General features: G+C 49.3%; 2 protein-coding genes across 2 annotated transcripts; both read right to left on the reverse strand.

Moving 5' to 3' along the window:
- Positions 1 to 373: 373 nt before the first annotated feature.
- On the reverse strand, positions 374 to 4,981 carry AMT (aminomethyltransferase). Its single transcript, XM_040445355.1, has 9 exons — positions 4,499 to 4,981; positions 4,230 to 4,397; positions 3,618 to 3,698; positions 2,614 to 2,745; positions 2,137 to 2,215; positions 1,686 to 1,831; positions 1,421 to 1,601; positions 958 to 1,113; positions 374 to 859 (listed from the first exon to the last, which is right to left on the reverse strand). The coding sequence occupies exons 1-9, from the start codon at positions 4,586 to 4,588 to the stop codon at positions 681 to 683; spliced, it is 1,212 nt and encodes a 403-aa protein (XP_040301289.1). The 5' UTR covers positions 4,589 to 4,981; the 3' UTR covers positions 374 to 680.
- Positions 4,982 to 5,107: 126 nt separating this feature from the next.
- Positions 5,108 to 9,445, reverse strand: NICN1 (nicolin 1, tubulin polyglutamylase complex subunit). The gene is made up of 6 exons (XM_040445358.1): positions 9,240 to 9,445; positions 7,889 to 8,065; positions 7,522 to 7,635; positions 7,000 to 7,071; positions 6,555 to 6,659; positions 5,108 to 6,481 (listed from the first exon to the last, which is right to left on the reverse strand). The coding sequence occupies exons 1-6, from the start codon at positions 9,369 to 9,371 to the stop codon at positions 6,440 to 6,442; spliced, it is 642 nt and encodes a 213-aa protein (XP_040301292.1). The 5' UTR covers positions 9,372 to 9,445; the 3' UTR covers positions 5,108 to 6,439.
- Positions 9,446 to 14,976: the final 5,531 nt, after the last annotated feature.

Genomic DNA, 14,976 nt, shown 5'->3' on the forward strand with positions numbered 1-14,976 from the left:
GGCAGCGCTACCCAAGGTAATAATAACCCCTTTGCAGTGTGAGAAACCATGATGAGGTAGGTTGGGCAGGCTTTACCTCCTCCCTAAATGTAAGCCTCTGTTCCACAGCCAGCACCTGGCAGAGTGGAAGGGAGAGATGCCAGAACTAGTGCTTCCCATAGCCCTCCAGCAGACAAGAATGGGGTCAATGGGAGCACAAGCTGACATTGCATGAGCTGGTCTATTGCTCGGAAATGGGTCTTTTTTTTTTTTAATTTTTTTTTTAACATTTATTTATTTTTGAGACAGAGAGAGACAGAGCATGAATGGGGGAGGGTCAGAGAGAGAGGGAGACACAGAATCTGAAACAGGCTCCAGGCTCTGAGCGGTCAGCACAGAGCCCGACGCGGGGCTCGAACTCACAGACACTGAGATCGTGACCTGAGCCGAAGTCGGACGCCTAACCAACTGAGCCACCCAGGCACCCCAGAAATGGGGTCTTTCAAGAAGTGTACCTCTCCAAGAGGAGAGGCACATGAGAAAGAGAATAGGTGGTTTGCCCCCCACACACACCAGAAAACCAGAAACATCCTCCACCCTAGCCACCTACCCCAGAGTATTCAGCCTTAGCTTCCTAACCCTTGTAGAATGCCCTCCAGGTCCAGGCTCTTGGATGGGAAGGGCCCTGACCCAATCCATCCTCACTTGAGGGTATAGTAATTTGTAGTCACAAAGGGCATCTTGCTGACCACAGCCATTTGCTGCTTCCGCCGCACCTCTACCAACAGCGGGGTACCTGGCCGACTATACTCACAGGGCACATAACCCATGGCCACATTCTTCTTCAGGCAGGGAGAGGGGCAGCCACTGGTAACAGTACCTGTGTGAGAAGAAGCCATGTCAGCACCACCTTACCAGTCCAATGCCCACCCTCCTAGGGAAGGGACAAGGGCTCTCCAACTTCCCTGGTCCACCTACCAATCATGGTGCCCTCCATATTCAGGATGGGGCTGTGTGCCCGCATAGGTGCCCCCTCGCACATTAACCCTACACGTCTCCGCTGCACTTTGCCCTTCAGCTGAGGAAGAATGACTGACGCTCCAGGGAAGTCCATGGCAGTTCGGCGGCGCTTCCCTGAAGCATGACACCAGGCTTAAGCCACAGTCCATAAAACCCTTGACCATAGGAGGTCCTAGTTACAAGGACCCCAAGTAAAATCCATCCAGCAGTGAGGTCCCTTTGCTCAGGGCCCCCCAAGCTCCATTCCTCCCCTGCAATGCAGTCAGCCACCCACCTCTTGTCCCCAGGTCTTGAAGATTATGCTGCCCACTTCAGCCTGCTGAGGATCTAATGGGCAAAGCCACAGTGGCTACACAGCCTTGGGAGCAGTCATAGGCTGGCCACTATAGCCTTCAGGATTCTGAGTGCTGGCCCAGCTCACCCAATGTCCAACTGAGGCTGCCTTCCACAGGTGTGGTGTGTTCATCAATGTCACTCCCATACAGGCAGAGGCCTGCCTCCAGGCGTAGGCTGTCCCGGGCCGCCAGCCCTGCCAGCTTCACCTCTGGGTTTTCCAGCAGAGCTGTTGCCAGGTGGACTGCCCCTGCAGCTGGCACCGAGATCTGCATGGAACACCAGAGAGCAGGTGGGCAGCTGGCTCCAGAATCCTGTGTCCTGCACCATCCTACACCTACTTTTTCACATACCTCCACACCATCCTCTCCTGTGTAGCCACAGCGGGTCACACGGCAGCCGGACACACCAAACACTTCCATCACAGCACTGGTCATGAAGGGCAGTTTTCTTAGGTCATCTGCCACGCCGGCCTGCAATACCTGGGCCGCAGTGGGGCCTAGGCCCAGGGAGACCGTGACCAATTGTCCAGGTCCTAGTTTCCTCTCAAAGCTGGACCACAGCCCTTACTCAGGGACCAGAATAAGCCCTGAGCAAGTGCTATTCTGCAGGTGGGAGAAGGTGCTCTTGCCCACAGCCCATGGAGCCTTATGGCAGGTAGAGGGAGGACATTAATACCAAACTTAGAATTATGGCACACAAATGTCACACCATGCACACTTTCCTCCTGATAGGCCTTCTGTGCTTAGTAGTTGAAAAGCCAGGAGGCAAAGGTCAGCTCCAACCCTAGCCTGGCCTGCTCACCTTGCAGGGCTAGCAAGCCATTATCCACCACTTCCAAACTCACATCACTGCCCATGTTCTGAAGCTCCCTGACCTTGCCCTGAAAGGAAAGACAGAAACACCACATCAGCTTCTGGGACCACTTACTGAGCACTTACTGTGGGCTGACAGCTGGCTGAAGAGCTGGGCAGAATAGGCCAGTTCCCATCTGACAAAGTCACATAACTAAGTGGTATGGATGACCCAAGGCCAGGTCTGCCAGTGCTAACATCAGGCTCCAGCTTTTACCTTAACCAGAGGATGCTCACTTGGGAGCCAGGGTCAATTTTACCTCCCCTACTACCCCATCACTGAAACCTGGCATTCTCCAGGCAGGACCCACTCTGGCCTGCTGTTCACTCACTCAAAAAGCCATTGTCTGAGCCCTTTGTCCCTGCTGGGTCTGTCCTGTTCTGTGAACAAGGAACATAGGGTACCTAGAACACAGAAGGGCTGTACCTGCATGAGGGCCAAGTCCTTGTCCCAGCAGCTAGCATTGGACACCACATACAGGTACCCCTCAGAGGTGCTGGTCACGATCAAGTCATCTAAGATGCCTCCAGCCTCATTGGTAAACAGTGACAGCGTCCCCTAGTGCCAAAATGGAGCATCTTTGCCTCCAGATCCAGGAGTCAGACAATGCCCCCCCGCCCCCAGGGCCACTCAGCCATCACAAATTCCTGAAAAAGAAGCCTCATGCGCAGGGCTGGAAGGGGAGGAAGAAAGCTAGGTGAGCCCAGGACCCTGCCCAATCCCAGGGGTTTTGATCCTCATGCACTAACAAAGTTTTCACCCCTTCCCACCTTGGGAGACCTCCCTGATCTGGTGGGGCTTCTGTACCCCTCCCCACTCAGTACTGAGAGCCCCACCTCACACTTAATCCATGACACCTAGGACTTGCTGCTTCATCCCACCCAGACCTGGGACAACTCAGTCCATTCCCCAAACCCCAAGATGGAAACTTCAAAGTGCATCTTGATGATCTCATGAGCTCCACAGCAATACTCCAAAATACTGTGAGGCTGGCCTCACAGCCTCCCCACTGGATGGACAGTCTGAGGTTGAGAGGTCATATGAATCACCTGGGGATCATGTTAAAATGCAAGTTCCGATTCAGCGGGTCTACAGCAGCGCCTGACAGTGTATTCCCTAACAAGCTCTTGGTGATAATGAGGCTGTTGGTTTAATGGACTGCCTTTGAATTTCAAGGGGTTTGACAGCATGGAAAATCACAGAACAGGACATAAACCTGGGTTTCTAGCCTTCCAGCCTGATGTGGTAAGGATGGAATAGCCCCCCCTCCCCTGCAGATAACTAGATGTCCAGACATGACACAGGGACCCCATGCCCCAAGACTGCAAGCCCCGAGAAGCTGTATCTGAACATTGCTGTCCTTCCACCCCTCCCCCCATTTGCTGGCTCATGACTAAGAACACCCATTTAGCAAAATAAGAGGGACCCACCTGGTTTGGCCTTAGCTCTGCAATATCTCCAACCACTAGACTCTCCATCAGCTTCACCCGGTCACAACCAAGTATCTTGGTCTGGGAAAAAGATCCAAAACCTCAGACCACAGTAATCGCTGCAATCAGGAAAGCCACTGGACAAGGAGGCATCCTCCCTGCCATCCACAGTACAGCCCAATGCAGCCTAAGTGCCTGAGCAGTCTTTTGGTTCTGCGGATGGCAGATCCCCACCTTCTGGTTCCCCCACATCTGCCAACACAGGAGGGGGTGCAATGGAGGTGTTTAGGAAACTTGAAAGGGCCCAGCACCATCATGAAATACCCTCTTTTCCAAACCAACACCCAAGACAGTTGATGAGAATGGGCGCCAGCCCTGGGAAACCCAGGACATAAAGTCATGCTACTAAGAGGGAGTAGGCTGAAGAGATTAAAGAGGAGACAATCAAGAGATCCTCTGAGTTAATTTCCTGGGCTATAGTCTCCAACACCTGAGACCTCCACTTCTGCAAGGGCAGCCCTTGGAATCCACCTCCCAACAAAGCCAAAAGCTACACCCCTGTGGAAGGGGAGGAAGCCCTGACCTGGCAGCTAGTATGCTTCCCTGGCTCACCTGCAGCATGTGGGACACGTCAAAGAGTGAGCAGTGCCGGCGTGTGTGCAGGTGTGAGGCAACGTGACTGTCCCGGTACTGCACAGGCAGACTCCAGCCTGCAAACGCCACCATCTTCCCGCCATGAGCCAGGTGGAAATCATAGAGTGGTGTCCTGCGGAGCACGTCCTGCGGGTGGCTGGGTTCAGGGCTACCAGGGTCCCAGCCTCAACCCCCACCCTTCCCGCCCCTCCAAAATTGGCACCATGCCCCAGTACCCTCTATCCCACCTGTGCACAACTGAGTGGACGGCCCAGGGCCGACGGGAGTGCCTGCAGACGCAAGCCCAGATAGGCCACCATGCTTACTGCCCGCTGCATTGTTGCCCGCAAATGGTGCAGCCGGCACACAGAGGCCACCACTCTGCCAGGCACGCTGGGAGATGTAGTCCAGGCTCTGCTTGGCCAGGTCTCTCTCCCATAAAGGGGATCAGAAGGGGCGGGCAGCCCAAAAGGCAGGCAGCCCTAAGGGCAGGCGGGGCTTTAGAGCAGAGTGCAGTGACTCCTCTCTGTAGGGAAACAGCCCCAGGTGCTTCCAGCTGATCTTTCTGGGCAGATTAGGCAGTCCAAACCAGTTAAGCTGCTCGGAGTCAGAGCCAGGGGCTAGACCTCCCCTTGATGACAGCCCAGCCTCCAAAAGGCCAAAGTTCCATGAAGGGCTAGAAGGCCTGAATTGCACATTCAGGACACCCGGAGTGCAAGGTCACATGGGGGAGGGGAAGCAGGGGGAGAGCACGCAGGAAGGTGGAGCCAGCCTGGCAGGCTGAGCACATCGGTAAACTGGCCTCTAGTGAGGGTCTCCAGCTCTCCCACTGGGAGGACACAGGCAGCCAGCAGTCATGCATTTCACAAGTATTTATTGATCTTGCTGCACACTAGGCCCTGTGCTGGGTACTGGAGACACAGCCATGAATGAAGCACAGTCCCTGCCACCCCCTCAAGGACCTCCTCCTATACTTTCTTTCTCTCTCTCTCGCTCTATCTCACACACACACACACACACACACACACACACACACACACTCTCTCTCTCTCACTCTCTCTGTCTCCCCCCTCTCTCTCTCGGAAGGCTGCTACTCCCGGAGCACAGGACTGTGGTCATTACCCTCTTAGCAAAAGCTAAATGAGGGTAAATAAATGACCCCACAGGCAAAGATAACACCTGCAAGAACTGTAATAGTTAAGAGCAGAAGGTAGCCACCAAAAGGTAGCTGACCTGCCTCCAGAAAGCTGTTGAGCCACACAAACTTCCAATTTTCCAGGTCTAACACATATTGCAGTGCTGCTGCAGCATAGTGCCCTGGAGCAAAGTCAGGAAAAAACAAAAGGTAGATTTTCTCATAAGAGTAGCCTGCCTTATTCAGCAGCAGGCCTGGGGTTATGGCAGACCTCAGCCTCTTGAAAGACACCAGTGCAAACGCCCACCTGGACCCACACCCTACCAAGGTTGGTCTTTCATCACACTTAGCATGATTCTTGAAGGGGGAAGCTGGGAGAAGGGACAGGGTGTGCTTTAGGCAAAAAGGTCCCAGAACTCATTAGACACCAGTCTTGCCAGAGACACTGCCCAGGCTGGATGGGCAGGCCCATTTGAACACACATCCAGGAGCCAGCTCTGGGACCAAGGGATTCAGGCTGCCCAAATCCCCAGCTTCACTCCCTAGGCAGACAGCAGGAGTTAGGACAGGAAATTTCTTCTTCTGGGCATAAGAAAGAAGACCACTAGGGGGCGCAGAAGGAAGACGTGGGCTCCTGTTTTTTCCTTGAGCTTCCAAACTACATGACTGCCATGGCTACAGCAGCCTTCCAATGATAGAGCAGGTTTTAGTAGGTCACCCCAGTGCACTGCATTCAGGGTGAAGGAGCAGGCAGAACACTGGAGTGTGCATGTTGGCAGAAGGGGATTCTTAGTAAACAGAACTGGAATGTTTTCAGGGTAGGAAAAGGAGTTTCAGGTTGTAGTCAGATGAGGACAGAGTACATCCCTGCTGAGAACTCATGCTGAAGCAACTCAGTTTAGCCCCCAAGAATCTTGAATCTGTGAACGTGGCCCAGACACAGTGGGCATGCAGGCAACACTTGTAATGCACAGGGAAAGCACTTCAGCCTCTGGTGGCCTAAACCAGGTCTGGGTGGGCATGGAAGGCCAACATCTTGGCTAAGAGCCATGGTTCAAGTGTAGGAAAGCAAGTTCAGGTCATAACAGCCATCCACCTGAAACACAAAACACCATCAATCTGACCGGCTCAGGGCAACAGGAGCCAAGCAGGGGGAAGCGATCACTCACATCAAAGCGGCCGATCCTTGTGGAGGTGTGACTCGCCCGGATCATCTCTGTCAGCGCCCACATCTGCTGCACCTCGGAGGATACCCTGCTGGGGTCTGGGAGACCCTGCTCCAGAAGGAGGGGTCAGTGGCCATGGGTCCGTCCCCAGCACTGCCCTTAAAGCTCCAGAGAGGCCAAGTTGGGCTACAGGGCCCTCAAACTAAGACCAGTAACATTCCCAGATAACTGATAACACATAAGGTTAGGGCCTGATCTGCAGTAGGCAGCCCAGCCCCACTCAGAGATGCCTCAAATCCCATGGACCACCCCTGAGGAAGATGGCACAGAGTGAACCAAGGGCCCTGGGTCCAGTCCCAGATTTTTTCAGAAAGAGGCCCAGGTGGGGCCTCCTGTGCTGGACACAGGGCCTATTCACACATGGTTTTTACCCAGGATGAGGGCTTACCTCAATGAGGGGAGCAGGCTGCTCACAAGGCACTGGGTGGGAGAGCCACTTGGGGAAGGTCATGGAGGGGCTCTGCAAAGCAAAGGCATACTTCTCTGAAGGAGGCAGAGTGGGAGAGCCCTAGGACCATATTCCAAGGTCCTCAGAACAGAGGGAAGGGCACCTGAGCCTCAGACGCTGAGAAAACCCTGTTCAGGGGTCCACAGAAGTCCAAGGGGGCATTCAGACTACCTAAGTTCTTCTGCTATGCAGGAGGGCCCAGGAACACAAGGAACAAAAGTATCTCCCAGACCCTAAAGTCTCAAGCTCTGAGAGAGGCAGGTGATCTCAAAGGTCAGAGTATATGAGAACATGGCTTGAACTCTCGCCATGAACTTCCAGCATTCCCACCTGACTAATTTCCATGAAGGCCTCCTTCTGAGTCTTACCATCCACTTCCAGCCCCACACCCAACATCCCTAGCCATAGCTAAGAGCCTCCTTGGGAAAGGGCCAACCCAACAGCTCTGAGCTGGTCACTTACCTTTGATCCCTGCTGGTAAATCTGCAGTTCTTCCACTGTGAAAGACAGCCACAGTGGTGATGGCTGTCGCAGAATCAGGCGCAGCTCCAGTACTCTGGCCATGTCACACAGCATCTGACATACATACACACACACACACAAAAGGACCCAGCAAGGCCCTAGCTCACTGCCCAAGAGCCTCCCAACCAGCAGTGAATGAAGATGCTGCCTACCCAGACCTTTGAGAAGGAAAGAATAGTAATCCCTCCAAGGCACAGGCCCAGGCCAACCTCTCCTCCCCTCTTCCTTCCTGGTATCCTGGCCCAATCCCCAGACCCGCTGTGAGCCCTCATCTGGACTCCCCTAGTCATGCTGAGTCCCAGCTGACCTGGTGCTTGAACAGCGATACATATTCCTGGGCTCCCTCCTCACTGTGTGGGTCAGGCATGAGGCAGTAGTCCCGCAGGCAGGTCACCCACTTGGCCGGTGTGTGCGGTGAGGTGTGCTGGCGAACACGAATGCTCAAAAAGGCTGTGTAGTAATTCTTAAACATGATCTCCTGTAACTAGAGCACAAACAACCCACTATGACAAATCAGACCCAGGGCCTGAGAGGCTCAAACATACCATCTCCTCCCCTTAGGAATGTACTACCAATCTAACAACTTCAGCAAGCATCCACTGGGGCCCAAAGCCAATTTCACTTCCCTAGAAGAGCTCATAGTCTAAATGAGCAGGTCATACAAATAAACCATGACTGCAGATCTTGTCACAAGTCTAAGATGCTGCCAGGTCAGAACCCTAACTCTAGAGAAGGCAGAAAACATGGCCTGAAGATGAGGCCTGAAGGAGTTCATCAAGTGAACCAGGAAAGATAGACAGCGTAAAAGTAACATATGCAAAGGGGCACCAAGGGGTGAGAAAACCTGGCCTACCTCTGAAATGGCAGTGATTCAGCCCAGCACCGGGAATTCTCATCATCGGACACTCATCAGAATCACCCAAATAAGTTTTTTGTTTGTTTTGTTTTTGTTTTAATATAGATGAATAGGCTCCACCCTAGGTCTACTGAATCAAGATTTACAGAGTTGGTCCATTTAGTGAAGTTTCCTAGCTTATAGCAAGAAACAGCTTGAAAGATGACCACACACTATAGGACAAAGTGCATGGGGTCAAGAGGCAGGCAGGGTGCAGACACAGGTGGCCCTCAGGCCACTAGAAAGTGGACTTTGTCCTCTGTGCTGAGGTCTTGTCATGTTATTCACTCTGTCAGTAGATGTGGACTGGACAGGCAACTGGAGATTGGAACCTGGAGCCATTAGGATGATCATGATGAGGAATGAGCTGAATCTGACCTGGCAAGCAAGGACTGTAAGAATGGGCAGGAGGCAGGTTTTGAGGTAACTCATTGCCTAATGACCCCTAGCCCAGTGGCCAGGAACAAAATGACCTCTCACCTCTCTTTGGCTCACAACTGTATTACCAGCATCACCCTACTATCTTGGCACTTCTACACCAGCCCTGTCCTGGATACGGGGCAGAGATGTTGAAGACAACAAGTCAGAACGCTGCATTCTAGTAAATATGTGTTAACTGAAGGAATAAGTAAATGGTTAACTGGCTCACAAGGGCAAGAACACTGCAGAGGCTTTCTGTGAAAGATTAAATACCCAGGACACGCCCTAGTTCCCGGGTCAGCCCCGCCCAGGAGCCCCGGTCGCGCCCACGGGGCTTGCTCACCTCGAAGGGCGCGACGCTGGGGAAGGTGACATCGATGACCAGCACACCAGGCCGGCCTTGGGAGGTTCGCACGTCGCCCACCTGCAGGGCCACGGTGCCTTTCACATGGCAAGGCACTGACACGCGGGACATGGTGTCAACAGCCGCGACCAAACCCAACCGCCGCTCCTGGCCTTGGTCCACTGGCCTTCCCGGCGTCCCCAGCCGAGTCCCAAGAACTACAACTCCCGGAAAGACTCGCGCTGGGCCAGCCCAGCCAATTACAGATGCTCTGGGCCTGCAGGGAGTCGGAAGTGCCTGCGGAAGTGTCCCTTCAGCCAATCACGGCGCGAGCATTTAGAAGGCGTCGTGGGGCCCTGCCCCGAAACGTCCAAGCCATTTTATATCTGAGCTGTCCTGACCCTTCACTGCTCCGAGTCTTGCGCCGTTACTGGTTGTGTCCCGGGCAGTCGTTGCTTAAAACTCGTAAAGCCACGAGCACTACTGAGCTTTGTGCCCGGCCGACATTAGTTTCAAAAATAGGTATGAACGCCTCCCCTTTTTTTTAATGGACAAAGGATTTGAACAGATAATTTACAAAAGAATATAAATAGCCAATAAACCAATGAAAAGATGCTTAGGTTATTCATCAGGGAAGTGCAAATCACAACTCCCACAAACCCACCGAATAGGCTAAAACTAAAGACGCCAAGATGTGGAATGCCTGGAACCTTAATCCACTGGTAATTTCCAGCCATTTTTAAAAAAGTTTGGCATTTCTTTAAAAACGGAATTTCAGGGTGCCTGGGTGGCTCAGTCGGTTAAGCATCTTTCTTTCTTTCTTTCTTTCTTTCTTTCTTTCTTTCTTTCTTTCTTTAAAAATTGAATTTCAGGGTGCCTGGGTGGCTCAGTCGGTTAAGCATCTTTCTTTTTTTTTTTTTTTTTTTTTTTTTTTTTTTCTGCCCCCCAAGCCTCTGACTCTTGATTTCAGCTCAGGTCATAATCTCACAGTTTGTAAACTAACAGTAAGCCTGCTTGAGATTCCCCCCCCCCCTCCCCGCTTCCCCTCCCCTGTTCGCGCGCTCTCTCTCTCAAAAATAAATAACTTTAAAAAATTAAAAAATAAAAACAAAGTTTGTACCTACAGTATGATCTAGCTATTGTATCCCTAAGTATTTACCCAATAGAAATGAAAGGATATGACTGCTCAAGGAATTTATTCATAATAGCCAGAAATTGGAAGTAAATGTCCAATATATAAACAGATAAACTAACTGCAGTGTATCCATAAAACAGAATACTGCTCAAAAATAAAAAGTAATGAACAAATCCAAGTATCTATCAACATATGAATGGGTAAACAAATCATGGTATGTACATATAATGGAATTACTCAGCCTTAAAGATGAATGAAACTGATAAATGCTTAGGTGTAAACATTGAAAATATTATGCTAAGTGAAAAAAAAAAAAACAGACATGAAGGACAAATATTGATTGTATGATTCCACTTACATGGGTTACTTAGAATAGGTGAATTCAGAGACAGAAAGTAAAAGTAGGTGGCCAGGAACTGGATGTAAGGGGAAATAGAGAGTTACTGCTTAATAGGTACAAAGTTTCTCTTTAGGATGACGAAAAAATTATGGAAATAGTGGTGATGATTATACAACACCATGAAAGTACTTAATGCCACTGACTTAGACACTTAAAATAAGTAAAATGGTAAATATTATGTATATTTTATCAAAATTTTTAAAAAGGAATGAACATGCATATGCATAACACCACCAGTAGATCTCAAATGTACTATGTTAAGCAAAAAAAGTCAAACCCAAAAGAGTACATACTGTATGATTCCACTTAACATGAAATTCTAGAAAAGGCAAAACTAATCTACAGTAATATAAATCAGATTTTTTTTTCTGGGACTGGGAGTGAAGGGAAAGGATTGACTATGAAGAAGTACAAGGGAATACTTCGGGGGTGATGGAAAGGTTCTACAACTTGATTGTGGTGGTAGTTAATATTCATCAAGACACTTATCAAAATTTATTAAACTGAATATTTGGGGCGCCTGGGTGTCTCAGTCGGTTAAGTAACTGACTCTTGATCTCAGCTCAGGTCTTGGTCTCAGGATGGTGGGCTCTACGCTGGATTTGAAGCTACTTTAAAAAAAAAAAAGGAAAGAAAGGAAAGAAAAAAGAAAGAAAGAAAGAAAGAAAGAAAGAAAGAAAGAAAGAAAGAAAGAAAGGAAAAAAGAAAGGAAAAGGTTTTAGTTTTAAGTAATCTCTACACCCAACATAGGGCTCAAACTAACAACACTGAGATCAGGAGTCACATGCTCTACCAACTGACCCAGCCAGACGTCCCAAGATATGTGCATTTTTATTGTATCTAAATCATACCTCAGTAAACATGATTTTGAAAGAACAAAAAAGAAAGCAAAAAAAAAAATTAACCATTATGTTTATCACCATCACCATCCTTCCAGGCACTTGTGCCTCAGAGATCATTGATTAAGCCTATCTTATTGATAACAAAGCTGAGGCCAGAAGTGGTCCAGTGATTTTCTGAACCAATAAAACAGTATAGAGTAGAGATGGAACAAGGCCTTCTTTTGGGCTTCTTCCTCACAAGTCAGAACCCTCCAGGTAATGGTCAGCTTTGGTGACCTGGGCCTTCTCTGCGTTGAGGAACCCAAAGACACAGGCCCAGTGTAACCTTTAGGGCTCTCATAGTAGGGTATCAGACAGAAACAAAACCCGAATTTGAGGCCAGCCCAAGGAATAGCCTGGAAGAGTTGTGCCTTCCTAGCCTAGGCACCCAGACTTACAGTGACAGAAAACATTCCCTGGCTTCTCACTGACTGTTGTCAAGGGAAAATAACTTGTGTCCTTGGGTCTCTTGGACTGACCATTGCTGTCTCCATTTTGACTCAGACTAATGATTCACTGCCTGGGTCTCTCCAGGTTTCTGAGACTTTCCTCTTCATGAAGACCACTCTATCCTGGAGCAGAGGCTTCCCCAAATCCCAAAAGATTATAGGTTCCCTGGGAATCATGAGGGTACACACAGTCTCTGGTCTTCAGGACTCACCTCTGAGGGCACAGTCACAGTGTCACCAGCTAGACCCCAAGACGAGAACTTAAATGCTCACCTGCTTGTACTTACCGACTTTTGTCCCACATTTTTCCTTAAACTCTTCTTTCCAGTTTGTCTCTGAACTCAGGCAAAAGACCCCATGGGCATAGAATCCTGGATGGAAACCAGAACAACCACTCAAGGAATAAGGACTGCTTGAATGAGGAACTCTGGCAACCCAGACCAGTTTGAGTTTAACCCCTGACTCGGGCCTGCAAAGATGGACCATGGAGTGACCCATGGAGTAACTGACAGTTACCTTTACCTCATTAGAATACTAAAATCCCTGCCCAAGAAGAAGTCCAAGCTTCATTTATGTAACATACAACATATGTTCAGGTATGTTTCCTTAAGACACATTTGTAAACTTATGCCCACTTTCACATACAATGACAAGGCTTCCATTTCTTCTTCTTCCTTTTTTTTTTTTTTTTGTTTAGTTTATTTATTTGTTTTAGTAATCTCTATACCCAACATGGGGCTCGAACTCATGACCCTGAGACCAGAGTCATGTGTTCTCCCAAGTGAAACAGGTGTGTGTTCCAAGGCTCCCATTTCTAAATATTCATCTAACCCTAGGGTGGCATCTGGTTGGCTTTGTCAGTAGAGCATGCTGATGTGGGAAACAAAGGCAAAAGAATAAAGTTCCTTGCTACTTACATCGAGACAGACAGAATGACCTTCCTCAAAGAACTCAACTGCCTCAATGTTAATACTTTGCTAGAGGCAAAAAGTAACCTTAACTTGGCTGGAGCCTACCTCCAGGATCCTGTAAGTCTTCTTTAACATATAAAAATCCCTTTGGAAACTTCCTTTATCTCTGCCTGCCCAAGATATGTGTTAGCAATCATCCTCTAAATGTATGGCCCATTGATATACATCTGAAGGATCTCATGACTAATATTTTACTGGACAATAGTAAATAGTCTTATCTTAACAGCAGCTCGTCCCTCAAGGTCCTGGAAACCTTGCTTCTAAAATACGTTTAAGACTTAAGCTATCCCTACCCACCTCCCAATTTGAAGGTATGTAATCAGTCACCCATCACAACCCCAGTTCAGCTCTTTCTGCCCATGGGTCCTGTCCCCATGCTTTAATAAAACCATGTTTTTGCACTGAAGATATCTTTTTTTAAAATTCTTTAACATTTTTATTTATTATTTTTGAGAGACAGATATAGACAGAGCTCGAGTGGGGGAGGGGCAGAGAGAGAGGGAGACACAGAATCTGAAGCAGGCTCCAGACTCAGAGCTGTCAGCACAGAGCCCAATGGGGGCTCGAACTCAGGGACCGTGAGATCGTGACCTGAGTTGAAGTTGGATACTTAACCGACTGAGCCACCCAGGCATCCCTGCACTGAAGATATCTTAAGAATTCTTTCTTGGCCATTGGCTCCAAACCCCAACACTTCAAACCACATCACATGTGACTGTTTTTTGTTTTGTTTTGTTTTGTTTTTTTGAAGTACACTCCATACCCAGGGACCTGAGATCAAAACCTTAGTGGACATCAAAAGTCTGATGCCCAACCAATGAGTCACCCAGGCACTCTGAGCATGAGACTCTTGATCTCAAGGTCATGAGTTCAAGCTCCAGGTTGAATGTAGAACTTTAAAAAGAGAAGAAAGGAAACTGCTGAGAAACAGTAGAAGGGTGACCAACTGACTGTCTCATGACTATCCCAATTTTGAGGTGCCTGGCTGGCTCAATCAGTAGAGGATGTGACTTTTTTTTTTAACCTTTATTTTTGAGAGAGAGAGAGAGAGGGAGACCGAGGATGAGTGAGGGAGTGGCAGGGAGAGAGGGAGACACAGAAGCAGTAGCAGGCTTCAGGCTCCAAGCTGTCAGCACAGAGCCTGATGCAAGGCTGAAACCCACGAACAGTGAGATCATGACCTGAGCCGAAATCCGACACTTAACCAACTGAGCCACCCAAGTGCTCCTAGAGCATCTGATTCTTGATCTCAAGGTTATGAGTTCAAGCCCCATGTTGGGTGAGTTTTAAGATTTTTTTAAATCTTAAAAAATAAGTAGGGGTGCCTGGGTGGCTCACTTGGTTAAGCATCCAACTCTTCATCTCAGCTCAAGTCTTGATCTCAGGGTCCTGAGTACTGGGCCCTGTACTGGGCCCTGCACTGGGCATGAAGCCTACTTAAATACATACACACATACATATATATTCATCCTAACCCTAAATAAAAGGAACCCATCCACCCTTGCTCTGGGAGTCAAAGTTGGAAGTTATTTCCTGTGATCCCCTTTGCTGCAAATAAAATGTCCTAATGAAAGAGCGGACCTAGGCCAGTCGACTCCATTTTGTTCTGTGTCCTCCATCTTGAATGACTATGTCCCTGACATGGCCCCCTTTCCAGGAAAACCTCAGAAAGAAATTCCCGCTCAAACCTCAGACCATGCCTCCTCCTCTTGAGTAACTTCCCGCTCACCCGTTCAAACCACGCCCAGCAACCTGCGCAAGGGGACTCTGACCCTTCCCCAGCCAATTGGCTAAGGCCACGACCATTACTCTACCAACTGCCCCTAGATCCCTATAAAACCTTTGCGCTTGGGGCGCCTGGGTGGCGCAGTCGGTTAAGCGTCCGACTTCAGCCAGGTCAC

Source organism: Herpailurus yagouaroundi, unplaced genomic scaffold (genome assembly GCF_014898765.1).
Source record: "Herpailurus yagouaroundi ecotype Mexico unplaced genomic scaffold, PumYag 193, whole genome shotgun sequence".
NCBI lineage: Eukaryota > Metazoa > Chordata > Mammalia > Carnivora > Felidae > Herpailurus > Herpailurus yagouaroundi.